This window comes from Lagenorhynchus albirostris, chromosome 7 (assembly GCF_949774975.1).
Source record: "Lagenorhynchus albirostris chromosome 7, mLagAlb1.1, whole genome shotgun sequence".
NCBI lineage: Eukaryota > Metazoa > Chordata > Mammalia > Artiodactyla > Delphinidae > Lagenorhynchus > Lagenorhynchus albirostris.
The window spans coordinates 104841743-104863172 of NC_083101.1; the positions used below are offsets into that span (position 1 = coordinate 104841743).

Below are 21430 nucleotides of genomic sequence, written 5' to 3' on the forward strand. Positions count from 1 at the left end.
GAAACATTTCAACCACAAAGAAAAGTTTAGAGACTTGCCTAAGAAACACCCTGTCTCCCCACAGAGATTTTTAAAAATGTTAACATTTTGCTTCCTGTGTGTGATTAACAGTTGAAGCCCCTTTTGCATGCTTCTCAGATCTCATTCCCCACCCTGCTTGCCTAGAGGCAACCACTATCATGAAATTAGTGTGTAGCCCACTAGTCCACTTTTTATGCTTACTATATATACATGGTTGATCTCATAAACAATACGGCGGTTTTAGAGAGCTATCATAACTTACATATCTTGTAGTTTGGTTTTTCCACTCTGTTCTATTTCTGAGATGTGATCATGTTGATACATTCAGTGATAATTTCTACATCATTCCCACCTCCCGGTGTGAACCAAGATATGTTCTATGCCTGACAGCTTCAATGTGTCCGTGTGTAAATTGCATAAAAAATGTGCTAGCAGCACATCTCCAGAAGATCGGCAGGTACAAGGGATCTGGAAGTACATGAAGCAGGTCCACACAGATTTTCACAAACGCTCTTAGCTGCTTCACTCACCCTCAGTAGAGGCAGTGTTGGCTCCACAGGACACAATGACTTGACAAGAATCAGCCTAAGGATCAATACTACTTTCTTTTTTTTTTTTTAAATGTTACTGCACGAGTAGTTATTTATTAACGAAATTGAAAATGTCTCTACAGATCTCTTTTATGATGCGTTTTCCCATAGCTCATCTTCTGACATTCAACTGTATTTATGGCTGTCTCAGCTCAACATTTTTTATCATTTAGGGAACACCTTTAAAAAGATTATGTTAAAATATACGAACCAAAATTTACCATCTTAACCAAGCGTACAGTTACGTTAAGTACATTCATATTGTGGGACAAGATCAAAATATTACTTTAAGTCCTGTGTGCTACCAGAGATCAAAATGATGCCTGTGAAGTCTAGGTTGAAAACGGACGAAAAGGAAGAGAAAGGTAGGTAAAATAATGTAGGCAAAAGGAGGAACAGTTTTGGCTTGAAATGAATCCAAACTCAGCCATTAAAACGCTGTGTGACTTTGGGTAATTCATTTAACCTTTCTGGACCGTTCTTTTTCGCGTCTGAAAAATGAGAGGTTGGGTTTAGATGACTTCTAAGAAATCTTTCAGTTCTAAAATTACTTATGTAGAAAAAGCGAAGAGAAACGTTTCCTAAGGAGCAAAATATGGGGGAATGCCACCAATCATCCACAAGCTCCACCTGCCCACTAAGGTGTTGGTAAAGAAGATATAAACTGTTCATGGGCAGGTATCCTGTCTGCTCTGTTGTTTCAGCCTGGAGCTCTGCAACAGGCCAGTTGACTACCTCCACCTGAACCCAGTGCCACCCTCAGCAGCTGGTGACCCGCCTCTTAACCATCTCCAATTCCCGGGTCCCCGGGGTCACAATGGTTCTCAAAACAGGTCCTGGTAGTCTCGCAATACTAGCATCCCAGGGTTGAGACATGAGAGTCGCCGCGCTGTCTCAGCAGGGAAAAGAGGGATGGCTTTGCAAAGGGGGTTATTTAAGAAAAACGCTTCCAGAGCTCGGAACGACACCGCAGGGAGTAGGAGGCGCCAGCACCACCAGCGGCTCGAAACCGGGAAAAACGAGGCGAGCGGAGCGGGTATCAGGCAGCTGGGCTCAAAATGGAACGCTCGGCCGCGCGTGCGCAGCGCGCCTGCGCCGTGCGTGCGCGCACGCGCTCGCTCCGCTGGCCGCGCGCCCCGGCGCTCGCGAAAGCTCGCGGTCGCTTTGAGGCGCGCGCTGGCGGTCTTCCTTCGCTACGTTTACCTGAGGGACCCGCGCCCACCCACGGCCGGCGCCGCAGCCCCCCTAGGAGCCCGGCCCCGAGGTGTGAGGTGAGTGCCGGAGCGTGCGGCTCCCCCGTCCGGCTCAGCGGGAAGAGGGCTCGGGGAGTGTGGGGACTGAGGAGGTGCTGCCGCGGCGGTCCGCTCCTCTGTCTAACCCTATGCCGAGGAGCCACCAGCAGCCCCGGCAGCTCCTCCTCAGGGATCGTTATTCTCGTCGCGGCCGAAACAAAAGCCTTGGGTGCCGGGCTGTGGCGGGGTGTCTCGGAGCTTCTCGGGGTGGGCGGCGGGCCGGCGGGGCGCGGGGGAGCAGGGTTTGGGGCTGGGGGTTGAGGCGGACAGATGCCCGCGGACAGGATTAACCCTCGCGGTCCCGAGCTCGCGCCGGACAACCTGTGCGAGTGTGGCCCGCGTTCCCTCCGCGCCGACCCCGGCCCAGCCCTTCGCTTCGGTGGGCGCCGCGGGGGCGTGTGGCGCTCCGGGGCCGCCCGGGGCGTGGGTGGAGGGCGCGGCCGCCGGCGGGGAGGACAATGCACCGAGGGCTGCGCGTCGGGGCGCGGCGGTCCGCCCGAGACCCGCGTCGAGGCTTCCCCGGGCCCGGGCGGTGTCTCAGCATCTGACCGGCCTCCTGTTTCCAGTCCTAAAAGTTGTTTCCTCCCCGCCCTCCAGTCAGTTCGCAAAGTCTGCTGCTCCCTCCTCGAGGCTTCCCCCGCTGCCCGCTTTGATGCTCCGTGTGTTTGCCCTGGGGTACCGCGGGGCAGTTCATCCATAGCCTCTGAAATGAAGCTGCTGTTAAAATATTTCAAGACGTTTTAGCAGCTTCCTAGAGGCTTTTGAAGAGTTAGGTGCCTCCTCAATAAGAGAAAGAAAGACGGCTGCTTCTTTTTTTTTCTTTTCTTTCTGTTTTCCTTTTTTTTTTTTAGAACAAAAGCACATGCCACTAATTCAGGCATAGGAGTCAACTTAAAGTTGCAAAATATCTGCTGTAGGAAGGAGGTCCGGTTTTTGGCCCATAATTAAAATGAAAATTTGAATTTTGGTTCCCTTCTAAATTTAAAAGGATGGAGCAGCAGAGCAGACTAGCAGCTATGGAAGTGGATAACTGCTATATAAAAACAGCCAAACAAGATCTTATTTTATAGAAGTAGTTCTCATAGACCTGTCATGTTTATTTACAGGAATTGGGTTACTTGGCAAAGCCAGTACCGCAAGAACAAGGAAACAAAGACCTGACATTGGGGATGTTACCTCCCTCTTCAGCCTTCTTTTAGCCTTTAGCGGTGTGCTGACAGTCAAAAGAATAGATAAATCAGTAGTTTTGTTATTAAGAAGCGTTTACTCCTCAAGATAATGCTTTCCATCCGTACTTTTAAGCAAATCAATACCATCTTTTTCCTCCAGGAAAAAAAAAAGCATTTGCTTGAACTACCTACCAAACCACAGCATAGAGGTAATAAGACAGGAAAGTGGTGTAAAAGCTTAAGGGGGCAGGCTTGCAAGGATAGAGCTGAAGATAAAAGATAATTGAGATGCAGCCCTTCTCTTACCGGGTTGCCTTTTATTTAGTGCAATAACATGTTCCTCCTCTACCCCCCAAGGGCTTTGAAACTATCAGGAAAATAAGAAGGTGATTAGTAAAGCCTACCATCCTACCTTCTCTTTCCTCCTACTTTTTTTTTTTCTCATCCACTAATATTCTCTACCTCCACATCTCTCTTGAATCTACCACAGTGTCCCATTAATAAAAGAAGAAAGGACCGTAGGCTCTTTCATTCCTTTTTTCATCTTAGTTACTATATTCCTCTGAGCTTTATTCTGTGCTTTGAACATTTAGGTGGCTTTTTCTTGGGAGTCCTATAATTGAGATATTTGAAATAGGGAGGGTTGAGGGGAATATAATAGTAAAGTGCACATTCTTTCTTTGTATAGTACAATGTGAAAGCTTCATCATTGGGCAAAGAGAGGGGAGTTTTTAACTCACAATAAGTCCTCTGTTTCCCACTTGACAGGAAAAAAAAGTCTCTCCCCAACTTAAATTTCATATTTGTTAGTAAAACTATGAGATTTTATACTGAAAACTTATTCTGAGCATATTAGTTTGTTGGTGTTAGGCTGCTATTGACTTTATTTTCTTTAAGAGACAGGTGGTAGGAAACAGTTCTTACCACATCTTTACCTTCTTTTGCAGGGGAGAGCAGTGTTGGCCTCAGGTTTGTTTTTTTTAACCTCTAAAACTCTAGAATTAGGGCTGCTTAAAGCTGCAGCTGCCCACGTAAAGAGCAATAGTGAAAATGAAAAGCAAGACTTTGAAATATGTTCGAGAGATTGTTCAGTATAGGTTTGCGAAAAGATGTGTAGCAGGGTCTTGAGGAAAGAAATGAAGGTTTTTAATAGTGGCATTTCCATAAGGCTAGGGATAAATGTTTGAAGAGTAACAACTCTTCATTGGCTAGGAAGCAATTTTAACTGACTATTGCATCAAAAATGATGGATCTCTCTTTGAATTCCAATTTGTTATACTGAGAACTAGCGACAGTTTTGGTGGATCCAAGGAATGCACTGCAAATGAAGGTTGAGGAAAATATAACTAGGCTAGTCGGCTTAAAAAAAAAAAATCCTGGTCCCCAAATTTTACCTCACTGAACTAATTTTATAGTCAAAGCATACAACCATGCTAAAGGGAAAAAAACAAAAATCAGGGGCTTGATATTAGACCATTTTCTGAACAAATTTTAATTGAAAAGGGAAGCCAAGGCTGGAATGTCACCTGATTTTTTTTTTTTTAGTCCAGAATATGGCTATCTTTTAACTTTCCAGTTTTGTTTTTAGATTCATTTTAAAAGATCTTCTGCTTTCTCTAGTCTTAAAAGTAATGTATAATTTGTAAAATGGACTGGATTTTGATGCCTACCATTCATTTAAATTTTGAACTTAGATGTATTTGTTTTTCCTGTGTTTTTCTTTCTAAGCCATATCACTCAGCACACTGGAAGATTAGATTATCCATTGTAATCAGTAGATGACAAGATGAACTTTAAAAATTACAGAGATGAAGTAGGAAGGAGATACTCTGAGATTAATAGGAATCTGCGACCTATGAATTAAATATGGAGCTGCATAAATTTTCTTTTTGCCACCAGGAAACAGTATTTCTAGAATGAATTTATTTTTTAAGTAATAAGATATGGAAAACAAAAGGCCAAAAACCACATGGGTTTTAGGAAAAGGAACCTAACACTTAGAGCAGTGAGTATGCTCTGAATGTATATTTTGCTCTCCAACAAGACCGTAATTTACTTGAGAGAAGAAACTCTTTAGAGGTAGTCATTGCTAATCCTTGTAATGCATTCTTGGAAAACTCCTCCGAAAAAAGACAAGGAATATTTCTCCTGTTCCCATTGTAGCCACCGTGTTTGAGGCAACCTTTAGATGGTATTTCTGAATTGGAAATGCAAAATGTTATCTACATTTATAGAGTGTCAAGAAAATTAAATCTAAACTGAGAATGATGAACCAGATCACTTTCTGTACAGAAAGTGTGAATTGGAATAGAATTGCTGAACATAATCTTTTGTCGTAGGACCCTCTTGACAAGCCCTCAGGGCCCACTGTTGTCATTGTTTCTTCTGGGATTCCGCCTGCTTTCCTCTTCACAGTTGCCATCTCCTGCTTTTCCCACTTGAGTTCTTTGGGTCTGGCTTTGTAGCCAGCCTGGGAAGACAGTCTTCCAAGACTGCATCCCCTTTATTGCTGTTCTTCAGGACAAATACTCAGCTTATTTTAAGGGCTTTTACTTTCTGTCATCAAAAGAAAACTGGTAAATTGGGTAATACCAGATTCCTGATGTTACACATTGATAAAAATTAAAGTGTATGTTTAAATGTATCTATTCCTTTTTGTTTTGTGATGAAATGATAATCAAGTAGCTTAATCTGAAATCAGTTTTCCATGTTATATTGCTCTGTAGAGAAGTGAATGTGCCTCTTTTCTCAGGGTTAGGGCATGAACAACTGTTGCCATATTGCTCACTTTTTACTGGGCCCTGCCTCCTGAGGCTGTTCACTCCAGTTATGTTAATCCAGCAGTTCCCTTTATTCAGCGGAGATTCTGCAGATCCTTATAGTAAAAAAATATAGTATCAGTAAGAATGCCAGAAGGACTTTAAACCTTTATTTAATGAGTTGCTATATTTTGGCAGTATCTCTTGGGGTCCGGAATCTTCTCTGTGTCCTGCTGTCTAGAACTTCAACTTACAGCTTTTCCAAGGATGATTCTACCTTAGGAAAAATGACTGTTGCTACCCATACTCACATGATCTTGATTAGAAGCAGATATTTCATTATGTTATTTAAAAGCAGTTTAGAATACATATCAAAATTTTTTTTAGGGCTTCCCTGGTGGCGCAGTGGTAGAGAGTCCTCCTGCCGATGCAGGGGACGCGGGTTCATGCCCCAGTCTGGGAAGATCCCACGTGCCGTGGAGTGGCTGGGCCCGTGAGCCATGGCCGCTGAGCCTGCGCGTCCGGAGCCTGTGCTCCGCAACGGGAGAGGCCACAGCAGTGAGAGGCCCGCTTACCGCAAAAAAAAAAAAAAAAAAAAAAAAAAAAAGTTTTTTTTAAAACTGTGTATAACAACATTTGATTCAGCTGATAAGTGATGTGATTTTTTTCAGTATTGAAAATCAGTTTTTGACTCATACTATGTTGATCATCAGTTTTTTGCTTTTCTTACTACTTACAGTAGGACAGTTTTTTGTTTGTTTGTTTGTTTGTTTGCGGTACGCGGGCCTCTCACTGTTGTGGCCTCTCCCGTTGCGGAGCACAGGCTCCGGATGCGCAGGCTCAGCGGCCGTGCCTCACGGGCCCAGCCGCTCCGTGGCATGTGGGATCTTCCCGGACAGGGGCACGAACCCGCGTCCCCTGCATCGGCAGGCGGACTCTCAACCACTGCGCCACCAGGGAAGCCCAGTAGGACAGTTTTGTGTCCCTTGGTTTGTTGCATAATTAGCAGCCAATAAATCAGTGATTCAGCTAGTATTCTTGTCAGCCAGTCAGCACACATTTATAGATTTAGCAGAGTTAAATTATCCCATACACAAATAATATACGACAGATTTTTAAATAAAATTTTAGCATTTATAATATTTTATTTATAATTTTTTGTTTTTGTTTTTTTGGCCACGAGGCATGCGAGATCTTAGTTCCCCAACCAGGGATGGAACCCTATGCCCCCTGCAGTGGAAGCGTGGACTCCCAACCACTGGACTGCCAGGGAATTCCCTATAATATTTTATTTTTAAACAACTGAAATAGTTTTATTCTGTTCTGTGTATGTATCTTTTTGACAGAAGTGATATATATATATATATGCTGTTTTGCAAAACGTTTTTAAATTTTATTTTTTACTTATTGTTACTGTCTTACCACGTCAACGTGTACAGATCCTGCTCATCTTTTTTAGTGAGTATATCATGTATTGGTTGTACCATAGTTTAACCAGTTACTTATTGGTAGACTTATAGGTTGCCTCTGGTTTTTATTTTATAAACAATGTCGCACTAACATTTTGGTTATACATCATGTGTACTTGTGTTTACTTTTTTTTTTTAATTTATTTTTGGCCGCATGGGTCTTTGTTGCTGTGCGCGGGCTTTCTCTAGTTGTGGCGAGCGGGGGCTGCTCTTTGTTGCGGTGCGCGGGCTTCTCATTGTGGTGGCTTCTCTTGTTGTGGAGCACAGGCTCTAGGGTGCGCAGGCTCAGTAGTTGTGGCGCATGGGATTAGTTGCTCCATGGCATGTGGAATCTTCCCGGACCAGGGATCAAACCTGGTGTCCCCTGCATTGGCGGGCGGATTCTTAACCACTGTGCCACCAGGGATGTCCTGATACATGAAAATTTGAATGTCGTCGTACATGAAGGAAAGCACTTTTGTAAGGTGGTGGGGAGCCTTGCTTGTAAATGAGGCAAAAGGAATAATTGAGAGAAAAACAAGTAAATAGAGTAGGCAGAAGTATAAGGGGGTTTCTCATCTAGTTTCAAAAACCCAATGAGCTATTACTTAGTTTCTTCCTCAAGTTTTATGTGGTAGTCTTCTTTGAACCATATATTTGAAACCCATACTGCTTGAAAAATAGATTAGTCTAAGTGAAATTTTTGAAATTTTTATTGTTATATACATATTCAGTAGGGAGCAATGTTCCCTTTAACTTTTTTCTTTTTCTTTTTTTTTGCGGTACGCGGGCCTCTCACTGTTGTGGCCTCTCCCAATGCGGAGCACAAGCTCCGGACGCACAGGCTCAGCGGCCATAGCTCACGGGCCCAGCCGCTCTGCGGCATGTGGGATCTTCCCGGACCGGGGCACGAACCTGTGTCCCCTGCATCGGCAGGCGGACTCTCAACCACTGTGCCACCAGGGAAGCCCCCCTTTAACTTTTTTTAATTGCAAGCAGATGAACATGCTACATAAGCAGCAAACTACAAAGATGGAACTTATATGGATGTTTTAATACTGTAACCAAATAAAGCTTTCAGTGGTTGACACATTTAATGATATGCATAATTGTTACTGTGCTGCATGGTAATGAAGCTTAAATATAAATGACTGTGTTTATTATCAGTTTTCTTTAGCCAGACATCACATTTTTGGGACCAACTTGAAGGAGGAAAAAATATGGCAGGCCCAGAAGCTTTTGCAAATATTTCTGGTTTAGAGATTTCAGTATTAGAGAGATTTGATGTTTGGGGACAGGTTTGCTCGTATCTTTAGTGTTCCTAATTCTGGAGGCCACAGACTTTCCTTTTCCCGTCCACTACTCAAGACCAAATACTAGGGGGAGAAATTGGGAAGATTCAGCCATTGCTTTACTTTCTCCAAATAGTTTTTTCTGCCTAGTAATTAAAGCTTGGGATGCAGAGGTCCCAGTCATTGATAGTCAGTGGACAGAGGACAGTTTCCTTCCCTGCTTAAACCAACCCAGTTCCAGGTCTCAAGGTCTAAGCTGTCACGGGCCCTAGTATATATTTAAGTTGTCTGTTAACCCGGGTCTCTGAGAATTTCTGAACCTGTCTTTTTCATGTTTTCCCAATCTAGGCTGTCTACCGCCAACAGAAATATCTAATATCTATGAAACAAAATGAAATAAAAGCAAATTTAACATCATTATGAAACCAAATGAAAGTATGATAGCTTAGTATATGCTTTTTTCCTGCCAGACCTGCCTTCCACTCCACCTATACCCTTCCAGCCCCAAATGAGATGCATATTTTTACCCCTGGAAAAGTAGTGTCAAGTCAAAGATTCTACAACTTGGAAGAAACTATAACTGGGAATCATTCCTATTCCTGCTATAACTTTCTAGGGATGATTTCTAGTCTCTGCAACTTGGCTGTGTGTAATGAAGCATTTGTTGGTCAAATGTTTCTACATCTATGGTACTAAATTTTTGTACTGTCTAAAAGGATGAAGTGATATTGGGAAAATGTCCTGATACTACTTTTAGAATCTTCTGTTTGCCAGTTCATTATTGGTTGATAGTAGTCTTGTATCAGCTGTTATTCAGCAATAAACCTACCTAATGTTTGATGTTGCTTTACCTTTTATAGAGTACTTTTACATGTATTACTTCATAATTCACTCATAAAACATCTTTGTTAGGGAGGTGCTATTTTCAGGAAGGAAAGTTCTGAGTTCAGAGAAGTGAAGTGACTCAAAGAGCTATAAAGAGGCTTGAATCCATATCTTTCTATTTATTTATATTTTACATCTTTCACAGATACCATCTGCCGAATCATTTAATGTAAAAACTGCACTATTAATGATTAAAACACATATAATAAAATTTAAATTAAATAACTTAGGTTATAAGCGTGGCAGATATTTAAATAAAGTTTAGGACAACGGCATACAGATTTTTCAAAATGGATCAATTATGTCTTGTGACAAATGAAAACTTGCCATCATAGATGGGAAATTAAACGATATGTTATATAGGCAACTGAGGGAAGAAAATTTGCCTTTGAATGCTGTTTATGTATTATGTTAGTATATCTATACCATAAATGATAAAGTAGGAAAACTATACTATATGAAATACCCATGTATTTTATCTATTAGGTCAGTATTATATCTCTCATCAAAGATTTTTTTTTTTTCAATTTCTCTTTCTGGTAGTTCATTGTTAGTGTATAGAAACGCAACTGATTTTTGTATACTGATTTTGTATCCTGAAACTTTACTGAGCTAATCAAAGATTTTAATATCAAGTCGATAATATTTTGAGAGGAAATGACTAATTTCTCCCATTTTTAAAAAATTTCTTTTCAGATATTTCAGTCAAGGGAAGAAATAACTCTTCTCCTAAGATGGAATCTGTTGTTTGGGAATGTGGTTGATCAACTTGATCTGTTGGCCAAGTGGTGCCCTATGTAATAAAATGAAAAGAAGAGGCAAGATGATGTCATTTTCCCATATTGTGAAACCAAAAACAAATGCCTTTTGTGAGACCAAATTAACAAACCTCTGACGGTGCAAAGAGTATTTCTGTTTGAAGAACTTAACAGAAAGATCGAAGAAGTACTTTCAAGCTGAGACCTGCAAGTGTACAGAGATCTAACATACATATTGAGTAGGCCTGATCATCTGATTCTCATTCAGTCAAGGAAGCATGGCTGTGAGTTGGATCGTCTTCATTCTGTGGCCCTTGACTTTGTTTGTGAGGCATATAGGTGGGCACAGTTTGTTTTCTTGTGAACCTATTACCTTGAGGATGTGCCAAGATTTGCCTTATAATACTACCTTCATGCCTAATCTTCTGAATCATTATGACCAACAGACAGCAGCTTTAGCAATGGAGGTAAGACTTGATCTATTATTTGACATGTCGTAGAAAATGATTCTTGTATTACCCTGTTTAACCAAGCTAATGAATGTGTCTGATAGACAACAGGAAAATAATGTTGTTTTTAACTACATCTTGTATGTTAAAAAGTTATGTATTTAGGTTCAAACTCTAATGGATTGAAGATTTCATGTTTGGGGAATGTTACTCATCTTAGTTTTCAGACATTATTTTATAAAGAAATTTGAAGCACTGGAACTTGGGAGATAATAGCCATTCAGAAGTTTAAAATTGTCCAAGTTATGATATGATTACATCTTTTCTGTTTTTGCTAATAAAACTTTAAAGAACAGACTATACTAATAGTACTCATAATTCAGTTACTAAATATTGAAGGGAACATGACTTTGAAAATGGGTTCTTTTGTTCAGCCTTAGGCTGGTGGTTTACAGTATCTGAATTTTCTTAAATAGTTAAAGTGATTTCCTGGTCTTACCATGCCCTTCTGCATGTGGGATCTTAGTTCCCCGACCAGGGATCAAACCCGTGTCCCCTGCATTGGAAGGCGGAGTCTTAACCACTGGACCGACCAGACCACCAGGGAAGTCCCTCCCTGTAACTTTTTATTATGGAAAATTTCAGTTATATATTGATAGAAATGTATGGAGTGATATAATGAACACCATATACCCATCATCCAGCTTCAAAAGTTATCAACACATAGCTAGTCTTGTTTCATTTATGACTGCACACCCACCTGGGTTGCTTTAAAGCAAATCCCAAACACCATAATTTCATCCATAAATATTTCCGTATATATCTCTATAAAGTAACGACTCTTTCAAAATATGTAAACATCGTACCTGTATCATCAAATATACAATTAATGTTTAAATTACTCTTAGAAGTTCACAGTTTATTTTATAGTTGACTTTTCAAATCAGAGTTCATGCAATGCATTCAATTGATGTCACAGTTTATAGTTTCTCCTTCCCTTACCCCTCTCCCTTTTTTCTTGTAGTATGTTTGCCCTATTTCTCATAGTTTTATTTTGCAGACTGCATCCCTGTGATGTTATTTACCATATTCCTCTGTCTCTGTTTTTGTTTTGAAAGAATACTTCGTAGGCACGTAATGTCTGCTTGTTCCTCTTTGTAATTTTAGCAGCCATCGATCATCTCTTAGGTCAATAATTTTATTAGGGGTTTGCAAAATGGTGATATTCTAGTTCTGTCATTCTTCATTTCTCAGCCAGACTACTTTATAAACAGAAACTTCTTCTTTTTGACTATTGGACTATTAAGTTACTCTTGTGTTCAGTTTTTATAAGAAAGACAGGATAAATACTTGATTGTTTTCCTTTGTTTATTAGTTTTTAGGATAATAAATTGATTCACAAGAATCTTTCAAAAGTGACTAATGAGGTCTTTTTTCTTTTTTTTCTTTTTAAGTATCATTATGAACTCATGGATTTTTACCATATTTGATGTGTTTCAGTCCATTGCAGTTATTATTTTATTAGGGCTCAAATTGTTCTGTCTTTGGTAGTGGGAGCCGCTTCAAGGTAGCTCCTAAGTGTATTTGACACTACCCTAGTGGTTTCTAATAGCTTCCTTGCTTTCTGGTATGATCTAACCTCATTTCATAAAATTCTGCCTTAGACCTTGAATTATCAGGTTTTTTAGGGAGCACTAGTTCCTTTTAGTTGGAAAGGATTTTCACAGACTGCTATCTGGGTGTTACGCTTATTGATACTAGGTTAGTCATTTTTAGGCCTTTTCATAGACAGAGCTAGGAAGTACTTTTTTTAAAAAGAAAGTACATCATGAGTTTATACTGATACTTGCAATTAAATCATATTGCAGAGTTTTTATTTAACAGTTTAAAATTTTAGTTTTGTTTTTCTCTTATACTGAAACCTTATTATATAGAGACATTATATAATTTCAGAATAATAGCAGTATTATTACTAACAATGTAATTACTGAAAGCAGTTTTAGATTTCTTTCTACTTCTTTTAGTCCTGAGGGATGTATTTCACCAAGGATGTACAGTCAAATTACTGTGTTTTAAGTTACTTAAGTACTTCTCTGTTTGGTTTAATTCAATACACAGTTCAGGTTTGTGTTTCATTTTGATTTTAAAGAATGACTTAAAATTTTTTTTTTTGCTTAAGTTTGTTTTATAATTATGTTTCAGAACTTTATATATAGGACAAGGTACAATCAGAGAAGTCTAGTTTCTGGCCCTCTCCCCTCCACCTTATTCTTTCCTTCCCTTAGGGGGTAGTCTTTTTTTAAAGTTTTTTTGTTTATCCTTCCATTAAAAATTATAAATATAATATAACAATTATATAAAATGTTTATACAGTATCTGTCTATATTTATATATTCTTTCACTTTCCTTTGATATAGTGTCATACTGTTTGTTTTCTCTACCTTGCTTTTTTCACTGAACAGTATATCCTGGATATTCCATAGTAGCGTTTATAGATATTCCTCAAAAAGATTTCTTTAATTATGGCAGAATATACATAACATAAAATTTACCATTCCAATCTTTTTTGGGTTTTTTTGGCCGCACCGTGCGGCCTGCAGGATCTTAGTTCCCTGACTAGGGATCGAACCCCTTCCCTTGGCAGTGAAAGCACAGCGTCCTAACCACTGGACCATCAGGGAATTCCCCCATCCTAACAATTTTTAAGTGTGCAGTTCAGTGGCATTAAGTACAGTTGCCTTGGTATGTCATCATACTATCCTTCTGCAGCACTTTTTCAGCTTCCAAAACTAAAATTCTGTACCCATTAAACAATAATTTCCCATTCTTCCATTCCCCAGTCCCTGGCAACCACCATTCTTTCTTTCTTTTTTTCTTTCTCTCTGGATTTGACTACTCCAGGGAACTCCCCAGTGGTCCAGTGGTTAGGACTTTGCGCTTTCACTGCTGCGAGCCCAGGTTCAGTCCCTGGTCGCAGAACTAAGATCCCACAAGCTGGGCCGCTTGGCCAAAAACAAAAAGAAATTGACTACTCCAGTACCTCATTTAAGTGGAATCATACAATATTTGTCCTTTTGTGATTGGCTTATTTCACTTAGCATAATGTCTTCAAGATTCATCCACGTTGTAGCACGTGTCAGAATTTCCTTCCTTTTTAAGGCTGAATAATATTTCATTGTATGTATATACAAAACATTTAGTTTAACCATTAATTCATCAGACAGTTGGGTTGCTTCCACTTTTTTGGCTGTTGTGAATATAGCTGCTATGAATATGGATGTATAAATATCTGTTTCTCTGCTTTAAACTTTTTCTGGGTATACACCCAGAAGTGAAATTTCAGGATAATATGATAATTCTATGTTTAATTTTTTGAGGAACCACCACAGTTTTGCATAGCAGCTGCTCCATTTTACATTTCTACCAACAGTGCACGAGGGTTCCGATATCTCTATATCCTTACCAGTGCTAGTTATTTTCTGGGTTTTTTGTTTGTTTGTTTTGTCTTGGAATAATAGCCATTCTAATGGGTACGAGATTGTCCTCATTTTTTTTATATAAATTTATTTTATTTATTTATTTTATTTTTGGCTGCATTGGGTCTTTGTTGCTGCACACGGTCTTTCTTTAGTTGTGGCAAGCGGGGGCTACTCTTCATTGTGGTGCGCGGGCTTCTCATTGCAGTGGCTTCTCTTGTTGCAGAGCACGGGCTCTAGGTGCGTGGGCTCAGTAGTTGTGGCTCGCGGGCTCTAGAGCATAGGCTCAGTTAGTGTGGTGCATGGGCTTAGTTACTTCGCGGCATGTGGGATCTTCCCAGACCAGGAATCGAACTCGTGTCCCCTGCATTGGCAGGTGGATTCTTAACCACTGCGCCACCAGGGAAGCCCCTGTCCTCATTTTTGAAATTCAGTTCTTACTGAAGGACATTTGCTTTTGAAAGCAGAGCTTGCTGTTGATGTCCTTACTCATCTTTGTAGGGCCAGCAGCTAACATAGTGCCTAACACATAATAATTGCTAAAGAAATGTTTGAGTGAGTTAATGAACTTTATAAACTGTGTCTTCCGAAGGGGTGGTGGTAGTCATGGTTGTGGTTATAGTGCTGTACCTAAGCACTTAATCTCTTGAAGTTGTAATTGATAAATAGTGATGGGCTTTTTGGCGATGGTAATGGTAATCCTCTTACCAATACCAAAGATACCACTTTCCTGTGAACACTAATATTTTACTTTGCCCTTTTTTGGCAGGAGGTGGGGGGAGTGGAGATCAAAATGACTTGAAGCTTTCAACATTTTGTTTACACTTATAAGTGGGGTAATTAAGAAAAAAAATAAAGCAAACCAACTCTCATCTCTAGACCTCTCATGTTCCTTCTGCCTTAATAGTCTCATCTCCATCTTTGCCTGTCATATTCTAATGGTTGTACTTGATGCATTAATAAGTAGAAAAAAAAGGAGTGGATAATAAAACATTTCGTGTAGTATCATCCTGTTTTAGTTGAAGAAAAAAAAGCATGTTCATGTAGAGTAAGTGATCTGGAGAGATTTTTGCCAAGGCCAACAGTGATTGTTCCTGAATTAGCACAATTTATTTGTGTTTTCTATGTTTTTCATTTAATGTTTGTATCAGTATTTTCTGATTTTTCTGTAAGAAACACATTGTGTTTTCAAAATAGTAAAATTAGTACAGAAACTTTATTTTTAAAAATCTCAGCTGTCCTTTTTTGTCTACCTCCCAGTTGCAGTGTCTAAGACTTGGTATTTATTAAGTGTATTTTGATTGAATGACTGAAACTTAAGGAAGAACTTGGTAAATGCCATGAATAGGCATAAAGTGCTAAGAGGATTCAAAAGAGAGAAGGATCATATGTAGAAGAGATAGCTGCAGATCATATTTGAATTAACCTTGAAAGACAGGTGGATTTTCTGTTTGTTTTTAAGAGAATAATATACCCCTTTCTACCAGTAATATTTTGTGGATAGGCTTCTTAGGAAATGAAATTTCTTTGATTATGTTTATTCTTGAAATTCATTGCTTATATCTTTAGAATATATGCATTATCCAGCAGATTTACCTCTCTTATTATCTTTTGTTTAGGTTAATATTAATAAGGTAGTTTTCCCTAAGCAAACAACAATCTAGTGAATTGGATTGAGAAGCCTATTGTGTGACAGGGAAACCAACCAGGAATTAAGAAACTTCTAAATTGAAAAACGTACACACAAGTAGTGGAGAGTTAATTGCATTTAGTTATTTCTGACTATAGGAAAAAAATAGCTTTTAAATTTTTAATTGATTTTCTTGTGTGACAAATCACTTTAAAAGAATGCCTTAAAAATACTTTTTTTTTGTTTGTGTGTTTTTTGTTTTTGCGGTACGCGGGCCTCTCACTGTTGTGGCCTCTCCCGTTGCGGAGCACAGGCTCCGGACGCGCAGGCTCGGCGGCCATGGCTCACGGGCCCCAGCCGCTCCGCGGCACGTGGGATCTTCCCGGACCGGGGCACGAACCCGTGTCCCCTGCATCGGCAGGCGGACTCTCAACCAGTGCGCCACCAGGGAAGCCCCAAAAATACTTATTTTAAATTAAATTACTAAGTGTGATGGAATTTGGTTTGTGAAGTTTTATCTTTTGAGACAGACCAAAATTTACAACTGTTCATGATATTTGAAAAAAGTTTACTTTCTGAAGAAAAGTCAGATTTTATGGGCAGGGCTTCCCTGGTGGCGCAGTGGTTGAGAGTCCGCCTGCCGATGCAGGGTACGCGGGTTCGTGCCCCGGTCCGGGAAGATCCCGCGTGCCGCGGAGCGCCTGGGCCTGTGAGCCATGGCCGCTGAGCCTGCGCGTCCGGAGCCTGTGCTCCGCAACGGGAGAAGCCACAGCAGTGAGAGGCCCGCGTATCGCAAAAAAAAAAAAAAAAAAAAATTTTATGGGCAGCTCTGGAAACTCCCATTTGACTTAAGAAGATAAATATAGGCCTGTGATAATGTCATCTTTCTGCAAACCAACGCACTGAAAGAATATTGGAAAGTATTTAATATGCTGTCATAAGACATTTAAAAAGTAAGATTTGTAAAAGAAAAGCAGATCTGTGGGATTAAAGGTATTTTGTTGCAGACCTAGAATTTTTTTAATATGTATATATAAAGTATAATTCTTAAAGTTTTAGACCTTTTCTCATTAGGAATTTTATTATTACAAAAAGGTTTTTAAAAGGTCTTATTTTTAATCATTTAAAATTATTCTAAAAAGTTGTTTTTTAATAATTTCTCACTCTAATTTGGATCTGAAATAGAATGAATACCATTTTTGAATTTTCAATGCCATTCCACATTTGGTTTCACATTTAGTGAATTTAGTCATAATATTCCCAAACCTAGTAGGATACAGTTTCTATGGTTATCAGACCCTTTGTAGAGTGACAAAGATTGGAATTCTGATTCTCTTGAGTCAAATTTTGGCCTTTGACTCTGTCCCCTTTTCACACTCCTTGCTAAGCTTAGGCTGTTGCTATGCTTGAGGGCTTGTCAGCTAGAAGGTTCCTATGGTAACAGGAATGGAAATTTCAAAGAAGAAAGAGAATGAGAGCACAAAGGCTTGGTTGATTTGAATCTGAACAAAGAATAGAAGGTTCCATGTCTTGTACCTTCGTTGAAGAAAGCAGAAATTTAATTTTAGAAAGTTACTTTTCAGTTTGTAAACTTTGTATACCCTGGTCTTAATTTAGTGAATAAAAGTATTACTGCTTAGGGGAGTACTCAGTAAGAATCTTTTAAAAATTTAATCAGCTAAAGTTCCTTTTTTCTCCTTTATAGAGCTTTGATAGTATTCCTTATCTTAACATATTCTCAACTTTGCAGTATTCAGCCTAGCTCATTTAATTTTGATTTTGCTGAGGTTAAAAATTGTTAGGGTTAAAATCAAGGCAGTTTGCTTATTTGAAAAATATTAATTTTTTTTTGTTTTTATGTAACAGCTTTATTGAGGTATAATTTGTGTACAATAAATTGCACCCATTTAAAGTGTTCAATTTGATGAGTTTTGACAGATGTATACATCCATGAAACCATCACCACTATCAAGATATAAAACATTTCCATCACCTCAAAAGCTTCCTTGTGTCCCTTTGTAGTCCACCTCCCTGAGTTGGCTCCCTGTTCCAAGCAACCACTGATCTGCTTTCTGTCATCATGGATTAGTTTTCATTTTCTGAGTTTTATATAAATGTAATTAATATAGTATCTACTTTCTTATGTCTGGTTTCTTTCACCCAGCATAGTGATTTAGAGATTCATGCATGTTTTGTTTTGCTTTTTAAAAACACCATTCCAATTGACAATTGACTTTCTCACTTGGGAGTTGAGAATGGGAAATCAGCAGGGTTCCTCATGCCCATCAGATAGGCCTTCTGCGGCTCTATTAATTTGCAACTCTTTCCTAATCTCCTTTTAAAATGTCTTTTACTGGGTTCTGTACTCTTTTTTTTTTTTTTTTTTCCGGTATGCGGGCCTCTCACTGTTGTGGCCTCTCCCCTTGCGGAGCACAGGCTCCGGACGCGCAGGCTCAGCGGCCATGGCTCACGGGCCCAGCCACTCCATGGCATGTGGGATCTTCCCGGACCGGGGCACGAACCCGCGTCCCCTGCATCGGCAGGCAGACTCTCAACCACTGCGCCACCAGGGAAGCCCTGTACTCTATTTTTAAATTTAATTTAATTTTTAAAAATTTTTTTAAAATTTTTGGCTGCATTGGGTCTTTGTTGCTGCATGCGGGCTTCCTTTACTTGCGGTGAGCGGGGGCTACTCTTCGTTGTGGTGCACGGGCTTCTCATTGCGGTGGCTTCTCTTTGTTGCAGAGCACGGGCTCTAGGCGCGCGGGCTTCAGTAGTTGTGGCACTGAGGCTCCATAGTTGTGACTTGTGGGCTCTAGAGCACAGGCTCAGTGGCACACGGGCTTAGTTGCTCCGCGGCATGTGGGATCTTCCCGGACCAGGGCTCGAACCCGTGTCCCCTGCATTGGCAGATGGATTCTTAACCACTGCACCACCAACGAAGTCCCTATTCTTATTTGTATGTAATAAGACCATTTTACAGAGGAAAAACATGAAATTTACAGAGATTACATAGAACACATTGGTTAAGCTCAAGGCCTCTGGGTAAGAATGCAGAGGTTTAACTCTTGGGGCTGTCTTTGTAGTTATGTGATCTTGGGCAAGCTACGTAACTTTCTGTGTCTCATTGTTTTTCACGTGTATTATAAAATGGGATGACTAATGATAGTACCTACCTTATGGGATTGTTGAGAAGATTAAAAAAGATGTGTGAGGCACTTACAACACTGCCTAGCCTATAGTAAGTGTCAGTAAATGCTAGCTGAGATACAGCACAAGGTACTTACAGCTAACAAGTGGCAGAAGCATAAACTTATAGCTTTAGACTCAGTGCAAGCAGCACAAAATAGTCACTCAAGTCAATTTTATAATTCATGATGGGGCTCACAAATGAAGGTTTTACTAACATAGTAACATCACGATATTGGATTAGTTGGTATTGTATGCATTGCTGAGGACCACGCAAGTTTGAGACTCACTTAAGGCATACATATGCATATATGTGTGATGTATGTACATACATCAGAATAGTGCAGAGAGATTCTTTGTACTGTACCTAGTTTTCCCCCAGTCTTCCTATCTTATATAACTATTATGCAGTATCAAAACCTGGAAGTTAACATTGGTACAATCTATAGCCCTTATCATATTTCACCAGTTTTTACATGTAGTCATTTTTGTGTCTGTGAATGCACATGTACATGTGTGTATATTGTCTTTGCAGTTCTATCACACGTATAAATTTGTGTAGCCATCACTTTGGTTAAGATACAGAACTGTTTTAGTGCCACCGAGGAACTCCCTTGTGCTTCCTTTCTCCCTCCCCCCTTTCCTATTTCCAAGTAACCACTAATTTGTTCTCTAGCCCTATAATTTTGTCAGTTCAAGAATTTATATAAATAGAATCATACAGTATATATAATCTTTTGAGATTGGCTTTTTTTAATTTAGCATAATACCCTTGAGATCCATCCAAGTTGTTGCATGTATCAGTAGTCATTGTTTTCAGTTGCTTAGTAGTATTCCATTATATAGATGTTCTGCAATTTGTTTAATCATCCATTGACAGATACTGAGTTTTTTCCAGCTCTTTGCTATTACAAATAAAGCTGTTATGAGCATTCCTGTACAGGTTTTTGTGCAGACATAAGTTTTCCTTTTGGGGGGATAAATGCCCAGCAGTGTGATTGCTGGATCATATGATAAGCATATGTTTGGATTTTTAAGAAACTGCTCAGCTATTTTCCATAGCAGGTGTACCATTGTACATTCCCACCAGCAGTATATGAGAGATCTACTTTCTCAGCATTCTTACCACCATTTACTATTTTCACTATTTTTTATTCAGCTTTTATAATATGATGTGGTATCTCATGTGGTTTTAATTTGTATTTCCCTCATGTCTAATGATATTGAACATCTTTTCATATGCCATTCATATATTCTCTTTGATAAAATGTTCATGTCTTTAGTTCATTTTTCAATTGATTTGTTTTTTACTTTTGAGTTTTGAGAGTTCTTTATAAATTCTAGATACAAATCCTTTGTTTGATATGTGGTTTGTAAATAGTTTATCCTGGTCTATAGCTTGCCTTTTCATCCTTTTAACAAGGTCTTTAGGAAAACAGAAGTCTTAAATTTTAATGAAGTTCTATTTACCAATTTCTTTTCCCTCTTACGGACTGTGATTTTGGTGTCATTTCTAAGAACTCTTCAGCCTGGGTCTGGAAGATTCTCTCTCTTTTAAGTTTTATAGCTTTATGTCTTACGTTTAAATCCATGATCAATTTTGAGTTAATTTGTGTAAAGTAAGTTTCATTTTTTTGGCTGTGAATATCCACTAGCTTTAGCACTATTTGTTGAACAGACTATCTATCCTTCCACCATTGAATTGCTTTTGCTTCTTTGTGAAAAATGAGTTGGTTATTCTTGTGTGGATTTATATCTGTGTTCTCTATTCTGTCCTGTTTTATCTTTGTGTCTATTTTACCACCAATACCACAGTGTCTTGATTACTGTTAGCTATATAGTAAGTCTTAAAATTGGAGAGCATGATTTTTCCCACTTTCTTTTTCAAAATTGTTTCAGTTATTCTACTTCTTTTGTTTTTTAAATATAAATTTTAGAATAAGCTTGTCTTTAGCTACTAAAAGCATGCTGGCTTTTGACAGAAATTTCATTAAGTCTAAGGACCATTTGGGGGAAGATTGACACCCTTACATGTTGAGTCTCCAGTCCATGAACAGTGTTGTTATGGATTGACTTGAGTCCCCCTAATAAGCCCTAACCCCCAGTACCTCAGAATGTGACCTTGTTTGGAAATAGCGTCTGGAGTAGTGGAGTACTGAGGTACTTCTACTCCAGTACTTGTGTCCTTATAAAAGGGAATTTTGGACACAGGCACACATAGAGGGAAGATATGTGAAGAGGCACAGGGGGAATGCTGTGTGAAGATCGGATTTATGCTGCCACAAGCCAAGGAACTACTAAAAGCTAGGAGAGATACCTGGAACAGATCCTTCCCTAGCACCTTTAGGGGGAGCATGGCTCTGCCAACACCTTGATCTCAGACTTTTAGCTTCCAGAAATGTGAGACAATGAATTTCTGTTGTTTAAGCCACACAGTTTGTGGGACTTTGTTGCAGCAGCCCTAGCAAACCA

At 39.4% G+C, this 21430-nt stretch overlaps 1 protein-coding gene across 2 annotated transcripts in view; it reads left to right on the forward strand.

Annotated features, from left to right (window-relative positions):
- Positions 1-1763: 1763 nt before the first annotated feature.
- Positions 1764-21430, forward strand: part of FZD3 (frizzled class receptor 3) — a 92484-nt gene continuing 72817 nt past the window's right edge. The window contains exons 1-2 of one of the 2 annotated variants that reach the window (XM_060153609.1): positions 1764-1875; positions 10153-10681. In XM_060153609.1, the coding sequence (XP_060009592.1) occupies positions 10493-10681 (189 nt within the window). In that variant the 5' untranslated portion in view covers positions 1764-1875; positions 10153-10492. Of the gene's footprint in view, positions 1883-10152; positions 10682-21430 lie in introns of both variants that reach the window. The other variant, XM_060153608.1, reaches the window with a different exon arrangement.